This window comes from Stegostoma tigrinum, chromosome 27, assembly GCF_030684315.1.
Source record: "Stegostoma tigrinum isolate sSteTig4 chromosome 27, sSteTig4.hap1, whole genome shotgun sequence".
In the NCBI taxonomy this organism is placed as follows: domain Eukaryota; kingdom Metazoa; phylum Chordata; class Chondrichthyes; order Orectolobiformes; family Stegostomatidae; genus Stegostoma; species Stegostoma tigrinum.
Genome location: NC_081380.1, coordinates 30,196,213 through 30,213,600, shown reverse-complemented (window position 1 = coordinate 30,213,600; position 17,388 = coordinate 30,196,213). Strand labels below are relative to the sequence as shown.

General features: G+C 45.3%; 1 protein-coding gene across 3 annotated transcripts in view; it reads right to left on the bottom strand.

Annotated features, from left to right (window-relative positions):
- The window catches only part of slc6a4a (solute carrier family 6 member 4a), a 71,704-nt gene that overhangs the window by 34,715 nt on the left and 19,601 nt on the right, over positions 1-17,388 (bottom strand). For all 3 annotated transcript variants that reach the window (XR_007250049.2, XM_048557114.2, XM_048557115.2), the window contains one exon: positions 3,891-4,025. Coding sequence is in view for 2 of the 3 variants with exons in the window: in XM_048557114.2 (XP_048413071.2) it covers positions 3,891-4,025 (135 nt within the window). In the remaining variant the exon portion in view is untranslated. The remainder of the gene's footprint in view (positions 1-3,890; positions 4,026-17,388) is intronic.

Below are 17,388 nucleotides of genomic sequence, written 5' to 3'. Positions count from 1 at the left end.
ACAATGGTTTTGAAAGTAATGTTTGAGATCGTGGACATCTGATTTGTATCAAACCTCATAAGTACTTAAAATTCTTCAATCTTTAGGGCAGGTCCCCAGGTCCGGATTACTGAGGGAAGTGAGAAAGGAAATAGCCGGGGCCCTAACAGATATCTTTGCAGCGTCCTTAGACACGGGTGAGGTCCCAGAGGACTGGAGACTTGCTAATGTTGTCCCCTTGTTTAAAAAGGGCAGCAAGAATAATCCAGGTAATTATCGACCGGTGAGCCTGACGTCAGTGGTAGGGAAGCTACTGGAGAAGATACTGAGGGATAGGATCTATTCCCATTTGGAAGAAAATGGGCTTATCAGTGATAGGCAACATGGTTTTCTACAGGGAAGGTCATGTCTTACCAACTTAATAGAATTCTTTGAGGATGTGACAAAGTTGATTGATGAGAGAAAGGCTGTAGATGTCATGTACATGGACTTCAGTAAGGCGTTTGATAAGGTTTCCCATGGCAGGCTGATGGAGAAAGTGAAGTCACATGGGGTCCAGGGTGTGCTAGCTAGATGGATAAAAAACTGGCTGGGCAACAGGAAACAGAGGGTAGTAGTAGAAGGGAGTTTCTCAAATTGGAGACCTGTGACCAGTGGTGTTCCACAGGGATCTGTGCTGGGACCACTGTTGCTTGCGATATATGTAAATGATCTGGAGGAAGGTGTAGGTGGTCTGATCAGCAAGTTTGCTGATGAGGAGTAGCTGATAGTGAAGGGGACTGTCAGAAATTACAGCAGAATATAGATAGACTGGAGAGTTGGGCAGATAAATGGCAGATGGAGTTCAATCCGGGCAAAACGAGGTGATGCATTTTGGAAGATCAAATTCAAGGGCAAACTATACAGTAAATGGAAAAGTCCTAGGGAAAATTATGAACAGAGAGATCTGGGTGTTCAGGTCCATTGATCCCTGAAGGTGACAACGCAGGTCAATAGGGTGGTCAAGAAGGCATATGGCATGCTTTCCTTCATTGGGCGGGGTATTGAGTACATGAGTTGGCAGGTCATGTTGCAGTTGTATAGGACTTTGGTTCGGCCACATTTGGAGTACTGTGTACAGTTCTGGTCGCCACATTACCAAAAGGATATGGGTGCTTTGGAGAGGGTGCAGAGGAGGTTCACCAGGATGTTGCCTGGTATGGAGGGTGCTAGCTATGAAGAGAGGTTGAATAGATTAGGATTATTTTCATTAGAAAGACGGAGATTGAGGGGGGGGGAACCTGATTGAGGTCTACAAAATCATGAGGGGTATAGACAGGGTGGATAGCAAAAAGCTTTTTCCCAGAGTGGGGGACTCAATTACTAGGGGTCATGAGTTCAAAGTGAGAGGAGGAAAGTTTAAGGGAGATATGCGTGGAAAGTTCTTTACACAGAGGGTGGTGGGCACCTGGAATGCGTTGCCAGCGGAAGTGGTAGATGCAGACACGTTAGCGTCTTTTAAGATATATTTGGACAGGTACATGGATGGGCAGGGAGCAAATGGACACAGACCGTTAGAAAATAGATGACAGGTTAGACAGAGGATCTTGATCGGCGCAGGCTTGGAGGGCCAAAGGGCCTGTTTCTGTGCTGTAGGTTTGTTTGTTGGGTCAACTTCAATTAAATTACATCAGAAGAATCTAGCATAACCAAGTAGAGATGCTAACTTATAGTTTGCAGGACAGAAGATGAATTTAAATAAATGCCGATCAATAAACTGTAGAAGTATACAGCTAGGGCTGGACGTTGCATGGAATTGTAAAAATAATTTTACTTTAACAGCCTAGTGAGGGCTCTCTGGGTTCATTCTTAGTGGCTTTCTGAGTATGTATGATCTATGTATATCATGGCTGATGAGGTGCATGTTTCATGCTTTTTGGGAGATCTTTGTATATTCACTTGCAAGGATTGAATGTCATCTTTGTAAATATTCAACCTTTAGATTCTTTAGTTCTCCAACAAGCCTCTCCACTTAGTTAATATTCATTATTTTCTATAAGATGGTCAGGCAAAAATCTACAAAATTAATGGAAGATATATAGAGACATGCTGTTGAAAATTTAGTCTTGCAGGACAGATGCAAGAATATCAAATTTCAAAGTAACAGTAATTTAGACAGCATGCACAATAGCAAGCTGATTGGGCAGCATTTTTAAAAATTCTTTCATGACATGTTGATATCACAGGCAAGGATAGCATTTTGATGCCTTTCTCTAACTGCCCTTGACTGAGTTGCTAGCTTGTCCATTTCAGAAGGCAGTTAAGAGTGATCATACGCTGTTGATCTAGAGTCATGTATCTTCCAGACCAGCTAAGGACAATAATTTTCTTCCCTGAAGGATATCAGTGAACCACATGAGGTTTTACAACAAGTAATAGTAGATGGCAGTCATTATCATTATGGAGACCAGCTTGCAATTTCAGATGCATAAAGTAAATTTAAATTGAGATTTGAACCCACGTCCACTGGGTTAGCCAACATTACCAGTGATATTACCACTGCCGTCATCTTCTCTGATGGATTCTGATAGCATGAGATGTTGTCACAGCAATGTGTTAATAACCAGAGTTCACTTGTTCACCAGTCAGCAAAGTTTTTAGGGTCATTAAGCCATACAGCATGGAAACAGACCCTTCTGTCCAACTCGTCCATGTCAAACAAGTTTCCCAACTAAACTGCTCTCACTTTCCTGCATTTGGCCCATATCACTAATCATTTCCTATTTGTCTGCCTGTCCAAATGTCTTTTAAAACTTGTACCTGGACTTGTTTCTACCACTTCCTCTGGCAATTCATTCCATATACGAACCACTGTCTATGTGAAAAGGATTGCCCCTCAGGTCCCTTTTAAAGTTTTCTCTTCTCACCTTAAGGCACTCTAGTTTCAAACTCCCCCACCCTACCGAAGAGTCTTTGCAATTCACCTCATCAATGCCCCTCTTGATTTTATAACTGCTATTTCTCATGCAGTATAAATTATTATTTCCATTGAAAATTGGCATCCTTACATTTGTCCTGATGAGTGCAAGGTGAAAAGCTTCATGAGCTGTTTCTTCACTCAGCAGTGCTCAAATTCAGTAATACTAAGTGACGATGGTTAAAGAAAAGGCACCTCCAGGGACACAACATTCCTTCAGTAGCACACTAAATTGTCAGCCTAGAGGTTTCACTCCAGTTTTGTAGCAAGACCTATCCCCATGGCTAGCTAGCTCAGTGATCTTATCCTCCACTTTCACATCACCTCAATTCCACATATGAGGTTTACTCATTTGCATTTAGCATCAGGGAGGGTGAAGAAGCCACACTGCAGATCTTTGTGGCATGAAAGAAAACACAGAGAGCTGGAGGAGGCAAAATGGCTTTTACTTTATTCCTTGAATGGGACAGGCTACAATAATACCACAACTGGATATGGTGCACACTGCTTATGTCCCTTTCACTAAAAAAAAACTTGATACAGTTCCCTGACAGTGTCATGTGGTCCTAAAATGGTATTGTACAAGTACTGTTCTTCTAATTTCATAGTATCTTGACAGCATTTAGAGCGTTAAACTATTGAGATTGTGACATACTTTGGCTGCCTGCTAAGTCCCAGAGGATCTGAAATGAGGTAAGTCAGCAGTACTAAAGCAAGGGCCACTGTGATTCTAAGATAATGAAATGTGAGGCTGGATGAACACAGCAGGCCCAGCAGCATCTCAGGAGCACAAAAGCTGACGTTTCGGGCCTAGACCTAGGGCCTATGTCAGCTTTTGTGCTCCTGAGATGCTGCTGGGCCTGCTGTGTTCATCCAGCCTCACATTTCATTATCTTGGATTCTCCAGCATCTGCAGTTCCCATTATCACTGCCACTGTGGTTCTGGTTGACTCACCTGGGTGGTAAGCAGTTTGTTCCATTCAGGTTTAAGGTAGAACAGCAGTCCTCTCCAGGCTCCAGGTAGAGTGGCACCGCGTATCAGGAGGATAAACAGTACAACATAGGGGAGAGTGGCTGTCACCCACACAACCTATACAAGAAATAACAACTTAGGCAATTTTAAAAATTAAAGTAAACATGCATTCGATATCCAGAGATATTTGCAATAAGCAGACTAACTGCTGCAAAGGTGCCAAACCAACCTGCGTAATTTATGACATGATGACGTTAGTGCATGTCAGTTTAAAAACTGTGGTGGTACTTTATTCTGCTGGGGAACATGGTTCCTGAGATTCAGAGCTCTGCAATTACATGCTTCAGTGCAGATTCAGGCTGCAATCCACAGTGCCCCAGGTTGGAAGAAGAACAAGGACAGCTCTGCACGGCACAAATTAAATTTTAAAGCCACATGAGTGGCCTCATGAAACATGCTCCACTGCGGACAGCAGGTATAAACATTTGGCTGTGGTCATCTCCCAGAAGGAATTTCTCAACTCCACCAGAGACCAGGTCAGGACACCAGTCATATGCAAGGCAACATGCCCTGTCCAGGAACTCCAGTGCCACTCTGAACTGGCTGCCAGGAGGAGCTGACTAACAATGAAAAGCCTACTGGTTCATTCATTCATCCAGATAAACCCAACATTTCCATTCAGCGTTGTGAGTAAATATTTGAGAAACAATTTCTCAATACTGTATCTGCCCCACTCAGACCAAGTGCGGAAAAGACCTTATGTTACCAGGCCTACAGCTGTCTCTCTTCATTTGAATCAATGTCTCTTTGTACAATCTGCACTGGTTAAATTAACAAGGTATTTACAGTGTCACTGGCCATCCAATATAATGTCAATGAATAGTCCAGGATGACTCATTTTCTGGTTCCATTTTCCTCCAGCAGTGCTAAAGGTGCTTGGGTTTTAGTGACTATCCATGCTATAGGAGCTCGGGACCTCAATAAACTGGAGATAAAAGTCTATATTTAATTATTTCAACCCTTGCCCTCCAACCTATATCAACCATGACGCAGCACATTGTTGACTGAAAATTGCACACCACACCACTTTCCTGGATACTCTTCACTTTAAAAGTGTCTTTAAAACAGTAATAGATAATACAGCTCAAAATTAAATACATATCTGGATATTTGGGCTTACAAATGACCAACAATTCTCTAGAACCCTGGTGCGGGAAAAGACAGCAAGGTTGCAGGTCTGAGAGACAGCAATCCCAGCCCCATGGGTAATCTCTTTATCCGAATGGACAAAGACTGTGGGAGGCCAGGCCCATTCTGAGCTACAGGCTGGTGTCATGTCGTTGGAATGTGACAACTGCTGCAGCAAGAGGTAATGGAACATTGGTGGAGCTTCCAGAGGTTATGTACATCCATGTGCAGATTACGAAGAGACCAACCGAGCCCTAAGTCAGGTGTGTGCATGTATATGATTTCTAACTTCAAGAGGTTAGTGGCTATCATGGAAAACCTGCTCCAGCTCTCACTCAGTGGATGCCAGAGCTGCACAGAACTCTGCATTCCAACAGCCTTATCTATGAGCTCAACACACCAACTGCAAAATGACGGCAGCCTGAATTCTCCACCAGCCAGGAGAAACACACAGCTTCACTTCAGCTGATTGCTTATTATTATTAACTGGAAACATCAAGCCTTGTTTCTGTTATGTCTTTCACTCATTCTTACTGTTTCCCCAACTGCTTTCTGCTTTGAGAGTTCTTACCCACAAAACAACCTTGTTCCTACAATGAACTAGAAGGGGTGGAACGTGGTGTGACCATCCAGCTCCTCAGCTTTGTCACTGCACACCCAGGCACTGGGCGAGCAGGGCAAAATGAAGGATGCATCATGAGAAGTGAAAACAGGTAAGGTGTTATTGAATCTTTCTGTAAAGGCAACAAGGTTACAGGAACCAGGATGTCCTTAAGTTGGTTTACATATATTTCACCATGCACAGCCTCTGGTCCAAAGATCCCTCATTCAGACTGGCCAGCTGACTCCTGCATATTGCCACGTCAGAGGCAAAATTGTGATGATGTTCTGAAGTTGTTCAGCACACAGCAGATCATTTTAATTCAGGAAACCTACACTGAGGCATGACACACTCCAGCAGATTGATCTAGGCTCTTGAATCACAACTTCAGAAGCCCCAAGGCCAATGGACTGCTCCCTCAGGTCATCTATGGTACGTATCGTCTCTCTTGCATGCATCCATGTGGACTTTCACAGGCAAGAATAGCCATGTCTTTATTTGATCTCTGATTTCCATGTATTCAACCCTGAAAGTGTACAAAGGATTGGAGAAGCTGCCACTGGGGCTGACCAACTTGGGGCTGCCAACATAGATGTTGGCATGTTATGTTATGATGTTATGATTGTCCTTTCTAAATGGTCACACTCCTGCCAGGGCAGACCAGTTGCTGTTAATAAAGACACTGTCAGGTCCATGGGAGCTTTGATAGTCTTGTGTATTCAGTCATTGACAACTTGCACTTGATTGGATCCAGCAACAGTCCCAAAGCCAATGGGCCTCTCTGCCTGACTTTCCAAATTGCTGTGGCATTGCTTATCATCTTGAACACAGCAATAGTCACCTCCTTGATGTATCAAAGTTCTGCAAACTGGGACATTCGAAAAGGAAATCTCCAATGCATTCATAGACACTGCCACAGAAGCTGATAGTCACAGTGATCTTCAGCACCACTGACGTTGGGTGTCCACCAGATCCAATGGGTCTCAGCTTGTCCTCCAGCACAGTGCAGAAATTGGAGATGGAGATTGGGGTTAGCACATGTTAGGAACAGAGATTGGGAATGGCCTCCCTAGAGTGCAATCTTCACTAAGCTCAATACTTGGGTATTTGGATAAGGTTCAGTCTCTGGGAGGGCTACACTCTTTCCTGGAGATTGGCTTTTCAGGGCTCATATCTTTTGATATGCTCTTCATCTCTGGCCTGCGCACCCTCTCCTCTTATTGGTCCCTCACGCACTCTACCTCCAAACTCACTCTAGATACCCTGATAAATGTAAAACCATGGTTACAAGGAGGCCATAGCTCAGAAATACCAGTTATAGAGTAAAGAATATTTTGAAAAGACAGAGTGAAAAAGGAGGAGTAGCCGTAATAGTAAAGAATGACATTAGAACATTAGTTGGAAAGGTTTTTTGTCAAAAGACCAGGAAGTAGAATCAACATTTGAAAAAAAGGAAAATGAAAGCTCTTAAGCCCCCTAACAGTAGTAACCAGTGAACTGTACATTAAGCAAGAAATAATTGAAACTGTAACAGAAGTAATAGAACAATTGTAAATTGTTTTAAATATACAAGGCACCAATCAAATTGTCAGAGGGAAGATTAGATTCCCTACAATGTGGAAACAGGCCCTTCAGCCCAACAAGTTCACACTGCCCCTTGAAGCATCCCACCCAGACCCAACCCCCTATAACCCACACATCCCTGAACACTATGGGCAATTTAGCATGGCCAATCCACTGACCATGCACATCTTTGGACTGTATGAGGAAACCCACACAGACATGGGGAGAATGTGCAAACTCCACACAAACAGTCACCTGAGGCTAGAATTGAACCTAGGTCCCTGGCGCTGTGAGGCTGCAGTGCTAACCAGTGAGCCACCATGCCACTGGGTCACCCTAGGCTGGAAGATGGATTTATAGGATGTCTTCTGGAACAATACATAAAGGTATCAATTAGGAAAAGAGTTACCTCGAATTGAGCATTGTGCAGGGAAGTAGTGTAAACCAGTAATCTCATAATAAAAATTGCTGAGAAACATGATCAACATACAGCAATATGCAGTTTAAGTACAACAGCAAGATACACTGTCCTAAGCAAAATTCTGAAACTTAAAGCAAAGTGTATAACACAGTATGAGAAGGGAGCTAGTTAAGGCTGGTTGGGTAAATAAACTGAAATGTATGGTTATAAATAAATAATGGGGAATATTTAAAGAAACAATTAAAAATGTTCAACTAAAATGTATTTCATGAAAAACCAAAAAGAAAGCAAGAGAGATCCACCTACTAAGCAAGTTAAGGATAGCGTTATATTGAAAGCAAAGGCTTAATGTTGCAAAGATCCGTGTTAAGACAGAAGATCAGGAGTATTTCTAAACTGGTGGAAATGAAGAAAACAGAATGCAGGAGTAAGCTAGCTTGGAAAATGAAAACTGTTTGTAAGAACTTTAAGAGATCATCATGGTCAATTAGGTATAATAAGTGCTTAAAAAGAGTAGAATTTAAGAAAACATCGGTCCCTTAACCGCAAAACCTGGAGAAATTTTGGTGCAGGAATTAAGGAAACAGCCATGACATACAATAATATATTGTGTTTGAATTCACATAAATTCATGCACATTACACACAGGTTAACCAAGAAGCTGAATAAAAGTAAGGAATTCATAAAGTAGTTAAGAACAGTTTAAAAAATGCATTAATGTAGAGAATCTCAAGGAGCTAAAATCTGACCAGCACACCGAATTTTAATGGCCTACATCCAAGAATTCTAACTGGAATTGCTGCAGAGATAGAGGATATGCTGGTTACGATTTTCCAAAATTTCCCAGACTCCAGAATGGTCCTTGCAGACTGGAGTCTGAGAAAGCAATCTGAGAGAAAACAGCCAGCTGTTCTGACATCAGTCATCAAGAAAATGCTGGAGTCGTTTATTAAGGAAGTCTTAACTAAGTACTCAGAAAACCTCAGCATAATCAAACAAAACAAACAGTTTTATGAAAGAAATTGTTCTCGGAAAGTTTATTAAAGGTTTTGACGATTTACTTAATAGAATAAGATAAAGGGGAACCACTAGATGTATTACACTTGGATTTTAAAAAGCCAATCACTAAGGTGTTGCACTAAAAGATTATATGCAAGGCAATGGGATGTAGAGTTGAGGGTAATACGTTACTAGGGATGTAAGATTAGTTAATGTCCTAGAAACAAAGAGTAGATATAAATGGGACATTTTCAATTTTGCAGCTTGTAAAGACTAGCGTATCACAAGGCTTAGTGCTGGGTCTCATTTATTTACAATATACCTTAATGATTTAGACAAAGAAACTGAAAGTAATCTATCCAAGTTTGTGAATGATACAAAGTTAGGTAGGAATGGATGTTGCAAGGAAGATGCGAAGAGGCCATAAAGAGATATAGATGAGTTAAATAAGTCTGCACGAAGATGGCAAATGTTTGAAGTGTTATGCTATTCGCATTGGTAGTAAGAAAGAAAAGCAGGATGCCTTTTAAAAGTGAAACTTGTAAATACTGATGTCTGGAGAGACTTGAGTTTACACATATTAGGAACACAGAAAATTAACTCACAGGTACTGCAAGCAATTAGGAAGCAAAGGGCATGTTGGCTTTGTATTGGAAGGGGGCTGGAGTACAATAAGAAGCCCTCCTATCGTTGTGCGGATTTTTGATGAGGACATCCCTGCATTACTGTGCACCAATTGGTTTCCATATTTAAGAGGAAAAACACTGTCTTGTTGTCAGTACAGCTAGGATCATAGAATCCCTAAAATGGAGAAAGACACCATTCTGCCCATCAAATCTGCACCAACCCACTGAACAGCATCCCACCCAGACCTCCACCCTATCCCAGTAACCATGGCCAATCCAGCTAACGTGCATATCCTTGGACTATGGAAGGAAACTGGAGCACCTGAAGGAAACCCACAGAGACACAGGGAGACCATGCAAACTCCACACAGACAGCCATCTAAGGCTGGAATCAAAGCCTGGTGCTGTGAGGCAGCAGTGCTAATCACTGATCCACCGTGCCACCCACTGGCTCCATTCGCTGGGCTCCAGCACATTGGTGCCTGGATTAGGGGTGACCTATGATAAAGAGTTGAGTAAATTGGGCCTATATTCTCTGGAATTTAAAACGAATCACAAGTGTTGAACGCAAGTATCTGATTAAACATGCAAAATTCTGAAACTACTAGATATCCAGCAGTTGACTGCCCTACCTGGGGGAGATATCTCAGAACAAGGGATTGAGTATCTTACACTGTGATGAGGGGGTATTTCCTGACTTAAAGGGTTGTGAATCTTACAAATTCTCTACCTCAAGTGTTTTGGATTCTCCATTGTTGAAGGCTCTTAGGGCTGCGGTGGACAGTTTTTTTTTGCTTCCTCAGGGAAACAAGGAAAGTGAGGGACAGTTATGAAAGTGGAGTAGCAGAAAAGATCAACTTTACTGATACTAAATTTGTGCAGCAAATTGAAGGAGATGTTTGGTTCACTCCTGCACCTACTGCTAATGTTGTCCACTGCTGGTACCTTCTGAAACTGGTGGGTTTCCCCATTATCAAATGCATTGTGGGTATTGATGCTACTAGAATAATATCTAGTGCAACCGTCTGATTGGGCTTCACCAGAAATTATCCTCAAAATTTGTAACCCCTTCCTGTGTCCATGTCTTTGTGTGGTGCAAGTTCACCCTCCTCCATTCATTGGACAACGGCAAGCACCAGGAAAATATCCCTGCTTTTTAGCACTTCTGCATTTGAGAGGTTCTGGAGGTCATGAATGACAAATTGTGAATGCAAGTATTTTTGTTTTCCCATTGTTAATTGTGAGCCAGACTCTTTTAGGTGTTAAAATGTGAATCACAAGAACTCATCAACTCTGCAATTAATAATGTTTCAATAAAAAATGCATAACATACAGTGCATAAGTTTACATGACAGATATTTGTGTAGCCAATGTGAGAGCTTTTTAAAAGACCTGGAATAGCCAAAGCAAGTGAATTTAAAATTGGAAATTTTGCAATATTTTTAATTACAAGTACAAGCCTAGTGATAAACTAGTTCAAACTCAACTAAAATGATTCAGAAGTTCAGTATTAAAACAATTGTTAACGGGTTAATGCAAGCATCATAAATATCAACTCATGGTATGTACAGAAGAGAACTCCCATGATTCAATAAAGTTAGGAATAGAAATTGGAGTATTAAACTTGGAAAAGGGATTCAAACCTTGGCAATGGAAGCAAAGGGCAAGTTCTGTCTTGGATGAGGTGGCGTAAAATGAGTTTTAATTTTTAACTTTTTTCATGAATTTCAACAGATGTATTAAATTACAGCTATTGTGGGGTCATTTGTACATGGTTGCATTTTGTTTCTCTGGAAATAGAACTCATGTCTTTGGCCAAAAAAACAGCAATTTCAAAGACAAAAGGATGAGATTATTCAAAAATAAAACAAGATTGTTTTGGCTGAACCCAATTATTGGTGTGAACAGCCAAGATCCCTGGTCATTTGTAATCTTGACATGAATTTAGAACATAGAACAGTACAGCACAGAACAGGCCCTTCAGCCCACGATGTTGTGCCGACCACTGATCCTCATGTATGCACCCTCAAATTTCTGTGACCATATGCATGTTCAGCAGTCTCTTAAATGACCCCAATGACCTTGCTTCCACAACTGCTGCTGGCAATGCATTCCATGCTCTCACAACTCTCTGTGTAAAGAACCCGCCTCTGACATCCCCTCTATACTTTCCTCCAACCAGCTAAAAACTATGACCCCTCGTGTTAGCCATTTTTGCCCTGGGAAATAGTCTCTGGCTATCAACTCTATCTATGCCTCTCATTATCTTGTATACCTCAATTAGGTCCCCTCTCCTCCTCCTTTTCTCCAATGAAAAAAGTCCAAGCTCAGTCAACCTCTCTTCATAAGATAAGCCCTCCAGTCCAGGCAGCATCCTGGTAAACCTCCTCTGAACCCTATCCAAAGCATCCACATCTTTCCTATAATAGGGCGACCAGAACTGGACGCAGTATTCTAAGTGCGGTCTAACCAAAGTTTTATAGAGCTGCAACAAGATCTCACGACTCTTAAACTCAATCCCCCTGTTAGTGAAAGCCAAAACACCATATGCTTTCTTAACAACCCTGTCCACTTGGGTGGCCATTTTAAGGGATCTATGTATCTGCACACCAAGATCCCTCTGTTCCTCCACACTGCCAAGAATCCTATCCTTAATCCTGTACTCAGCTTTCAAATTCGACCTTCCAAAATGCATCACCTCGCATTTATCCAGGTTGAACTCCATCTGCCACCTCTCAGCCCATCTCTGCATCCTGTCAATGTCCCTCTGCAGCCTACAACAGCCCTCTACACTGTCAACGACACCTCCAACCTTTGTGTCGTCTGCAAACTTGCTGACCCATCCTTCAATCCCCTCATCCAAGTCATTAATAAAAATTACAAACAGTAGAGGCCCAAGGACAGAGCCCTCTGGAACACCACTCACCACTGACTTCCAGGCAGAATATTTTCCTTCTACTACCACTCGCTGCCTTCTGTTGGCCAGACAATTCTGTATCCAGACAGCTAAGTTCCCCTGTATCCCATTCCTCCTGATCTTCTGAATGAGCCTACCATGGGGAACCTTATCAAATGCCTTACTGAAGTCCATATACACCACATCCACAGCTCAACCCTCATCAACTTTTCTAGTCACATCCTCAAAGAACTCGATAAGGTTTGTGAGGCATGACCTGCCCCTTACAAAGCCATGTTGACTGCATTTAATCAAGCCATGTTCTTCCAGATGGTCATAAATCCTATCCCTCAGAATCCTTTCTAACACCTTGCAGACGACAGACGTGAGACTTACTGGTCTGTAATTGCCGGGGACTTCCCTATTTCCTTTCTTGAAGAGAGGAATTACATTTGCCTCTCTCCAGTCCTCAGGCACGACTCCAGTGGAGAGCGAGGATGCAAAGATCCTCGCAAGTGGCGAAGCAATTGCATTTCTCGCTTCCCAAAGCAGCCGAGGACAAATCTGGTCCGGGCCTGGCGACTTGTCAATCTTAATGTTTGACAAAACTTTCAGCACATCAGCTTCCTCTATCTCTATCCATTCCAGCATGCACACCTGCTCTTCAAAGGTTCCATTCACTACAAAGTTCGTTTCTTTCGTAAAGACAGAAGCAAAAAACTCATTTAGGGCTTCCCCTACCTCCTCAGACTCCACACACAAGTTCCCTATGCTATCCCTGATCGGCCCTACTCTTTCTTTGACCATTCTCTTATTCCTCACATAAGTATAAAATGCCTTTGTGTTTTCCCTAATTCATTCTGCCAAGCCTTTCTCGTGCCCCCTCCTGGCTCTCCTCAGACCATTTTTGAGCTCCTTCCTTGCCTGCGTGTAATCCTCTCTAGCTGAACTTGACCCTAGCTTCCTCCACTTTATGTAAGCTACCTTCTTCCTTTTCACAAGAAGCTCCACCGCTCTCGTCATCCAAGGTTCCTTTATCTTACCCCTTCTTGCCTGTCTCAGAGGGACATATTTACTCATCACTCTCAACAACTGTTCCGTAAACAGTCTCCACATGTCTATAGTGCCCTTACCATGGAACAATTGCCCCCAGTCCATTCTTCCTAACTCATGTCTAATTGTGTCATAGTTTCCTCTTCCCCAATTAAATACCCTCCCATTTTGCCTAATCCTCTCCTTCTCCACAGCTATGTAGAATGTGGGGCAGTTATGGTCACTATTCCCAAAATGCTCTCCCACCACAAGATCTGATACCTGCCCCAGCTCGTTTCCGAGCACCAAGTCTAGAATGGCCTCTCCCCTTGTCGGCCTGTCAACATACTGTGTTAGGAAACCCTCCTGAACACACCTTACAAAAACAGCTCCATTCAAATCTTCTGCTTGAAGGAGGTTCCAATCAATATTAGGAAATTTAGTGGAAGCACAGTCAAATATATGTTGTAGAGCTGGATCAGTGCATAATTTAAGAAGTGATAAATGGAGACTAGAATTGTCAGAGAATCAATGGAGAAGTTGATCTCCACAAAACAGTATGACCATAAGAAGTGCACTTTGGAGCTCTTCCAGAGAGATGTCACAACTGAAATTGTACATTTAGTATTAGATGTTTAGAGCTTAAAAGTCCTGATTCTATCAAACCTGATCACAGGCAAGAAATGACCCAACTTAGGGAGTAAGGAATGTCTGAAAAGCAGAGACATGAGATATTCTGGCAGCAGTAGAAAAAAAAACCTGTGAGGGAGTGTCTACAACTATTCTCTTTCTTGGGCTGAATCCCTTTTATAAATGTTCTGAGCTTACTGATAACAATAACTGCTTGATAACAATTTTCATATGGATGTGAGTTTGCTCGCTGAGCTGGAAGGTTTGTTCCCAGACATTTTGTCACCATTCTAGGTAACAACATCAGTGAGCCTCCGATAAAGCACTGGTGTTATGTCCCGCTTTCCAATTATCTGTTTAGGTTTCCTTGGGTTGGTGATGTCATTTCCTGCGTTGGTGATGTTCATTTCCATGAGTGAATCAGCTTACACCCAGAACAAAATAAAGACCCACTCTTTTGTGGACAGAGAAAAGGAGAGCACAACTGGAAGGAAGACATTGGGTTGGCTGTGCACCCTTGCAACCGGTGGATCTTAATACTGGCTTCGGCCTAACGCTGGTTCAGGGGAGCAGCTAACCTGCAACAATGGCTGCGGCGAGTGCTCGTGCCCCGGGTCAGGGGGTCTGGAACACCAGCCGCGTTTCCGTGAAGAAGGTGGATGAAGGTGCACCTGTGGACTGCACCTTCTTCGTGAAGGCGGTCCTGTTGGACTGTTGTGGGTTCGCTGCTGCGGACATTTACTGCCTGCAGGATTTCCCTGGAGGAGGGTTTTTACAATGTAACCTTCAGGAGTGCCACGCTTTACGAGCGCTTCCTGGGGGTTTTCAAGGAGAAAGGAGGTGAGGGCCCCCTCTTTGTATTGACCGCTGTCCCACTGTTTGTGATGCCGGTGCAGAGGAGCCGTATGGTGAATGTACACATGTACAACCCGCATGTGCCAGCAGTTGATGTCCTGACCTTCCTTGGAAGGTACGTGAAGCTGGAAGGGAACGTAACCAACATAATGGACCCCTTCGGGATCTGGACCAGTAAGAGGCAGGTCAGGGTGACGCTGAGGACAGGCTCAGACGGGAACACCATACACCCACTGTCCAGCTTCGCGATCGGCGGGAGCAAGGGCTACCTGACCTACGCAGGGCAACCTAAAGTTTGCCATGCCTGTGGTAGTTCAGGTCACATGGCGGCCGACTGCAAAGCCACCATCTGCAGGGAGGAGGGACACCTTGCAAAGAATTGCCCACAAGAAAAAAGCTGCAAACTTTGCGGGGAAGTGGGCCACCTCTATAGGGCATGCCCCCAGCGGGGGACCACCTACGCCCAGGTCGCTGGCAGGGGTAATGCGGGGCAAGACCCCCCCCCACCCCTGGAGGAGAGGAAGGCACTGCAAGGACCCCCCGCCTAATGTGCAGGAGGGCCAGGTCGTGCAGGAGGGACCAGCCCCGCAGGATGGACCCGAGGCGAGCAAAGCGCCCCTGCAGGCTCCACTCCCCCCCCAGCAACCCGGAGTCGATGGAGGAGGCAACAGGTGACCCAGGGGAGTGGACGATGGTCTGGAAAGCGAGGAAGAAGGCGCGCCAGCGGGCCCAGGCACCGCAACCATCAGGCGGGAAGAGGCAGCCACACGGGGGTTATAAGAGTTCCTCTGACAAGGGAGATTCGGAGGAGGCCCGCCCAAAGCAGAAGCTAAAGATCTCAAGGGAGAAGGAAAGCAGCACCCCACTTCCAGGTGACGGGAGGCATCCTGAGGCTCCCTCCGACACACAGCCACGAGCCGCTGGGGCACTGGAGGGCCCCCTGGAACTTTCAGGCGGGAAGGAGGAAACAGCGCGTCCCCAGCCTGACACAGAGCCGGACTCTCCTGCCTCCATACCCCCGACGGGGGGATGCCACCCAGAAGGCAGCATGGATGGTTTCCTGAGTCCGGAGAGCGTCCAGCAGTTAGCCCGAGCAATGGGCATGAAGGGACGGATGGAGGGGCTGGACCTTGGACTTGGGAAGGGTACTGTGGTCACTGCCCACAATGGGGGTACGAGTTGCGAGCGTTAATGTGCGCAGTGTCAAGTCCACCGCAAGATGTGTGTCCACGTTGGCCTACCTGACCACCGTCAAGGCAGACCTCCTGTTTCTGCAGGACAGCGGGATACCGCACCTCAGCAGGTACGGGAAATGGTCGGGCGCCTGGACCTGTGGGCTTCGATCTGGTCGGGGGGTAACGACTGTCGGTCCTCGGGACTGGCTATTCTGCTGCGGGGGCGCAACATCGCCATCTCACAAGTTCAGGAGGTGGTGGGGGGGGCGCCTCCTAGTGGCTGATGTCACCTACAGGAACACTCCCCTGAGGCTGATCAACGTGTACGCCCCAGCAGTACGGAGTGAGCGGTTGGCCATCCTGCAGCAGCTTCCACCCCTGCTGGCTACGTCCAGGCCGGTCATCCTAGGCGGAGACTTCAACTGCATCATCGATGCAGATGGAAGATCTGGCGTGGGGACAGCAGGTGGGGGGAGTCAACTGGAAGTCACGTCCAGATTCTTGATGGGCACGGTGAAGGACGCCAAGCAGCTCGACGTCTTCAGCACCCCTGCAGACGGAGCGCAGCGGAGATACACCTGGTCGCGGCCAGATGGGTCTATCCGCTCAAGGATAGACTTCCTGTTTGTGTCACGGGCGTTCTCGGTCAGGTCCACCAGCGTCAAGCTGGTGTTCTTCTCTGACCACTGCCTCCTGCTGGCCGACTGTCACTTACAGGACGACCAGCAAGCCGGCAAGGGGGCGTGGAAGCTCAACACGACTCTGTTGGCTCCAGAGAACATTGAGGAGCTTAAGAGGGAGTACGCTGGTTGGAGAACCATGAAACCCCTTTTTGAGTCTCCTGGGAGACGTGAAGGAGAACATCAAGAGGTTCTTTGTCCTCAAGGGTGTTCGGAAGGCGAGAGAGAGGCGGGGAAAGCTGTCGCGACTCCAGAAATAGGTGCAGAACCTGCTCCTTCTGCAGTTGATGGGGGTCGATGTCACGGAGGACCTCCACAAGGTGAGGGGCCAGTAAGCCTCGCGCTTCGCCACGGAGGCCTCCAGGGTAATCTTCCGGTCCAGGGTTCACTCCGTGGAGCAGAACAAGATGTGCTTGCGTTTCTTCTTTCCAAAGGTGTACAAAGAGAGCTCCGTGCTTAGCTGGTTGAAGAAGGATGACGGCTCGGTGACGTCGTCTCGGCCCGACATTTTGAGGATCAGCAGATCCTTCTATGCCGGACTGTACAACGCGAAGCCCACGGACAGCACGGCCTCCGAGTCGTTCCTGTCGTCTATCACGGAGGTCTTAGACGATGGCACGAGGGAGTGGCTGGACCGGCCGATATCCCTGGACGAGCTGACCAGAGTCCTCAAGTCCTTGGAGAGGAATGAGACTCCCGGAAGCGACGGCTTAGCAGTCGAGCTGTATTCCGCTCTGTGGGACCTGGTCGGCTGGGACCTGCTGGAGGTGTATGATAGTGCCCTTCGGGCAGGGGAAATGTGCAAGTCCATGAG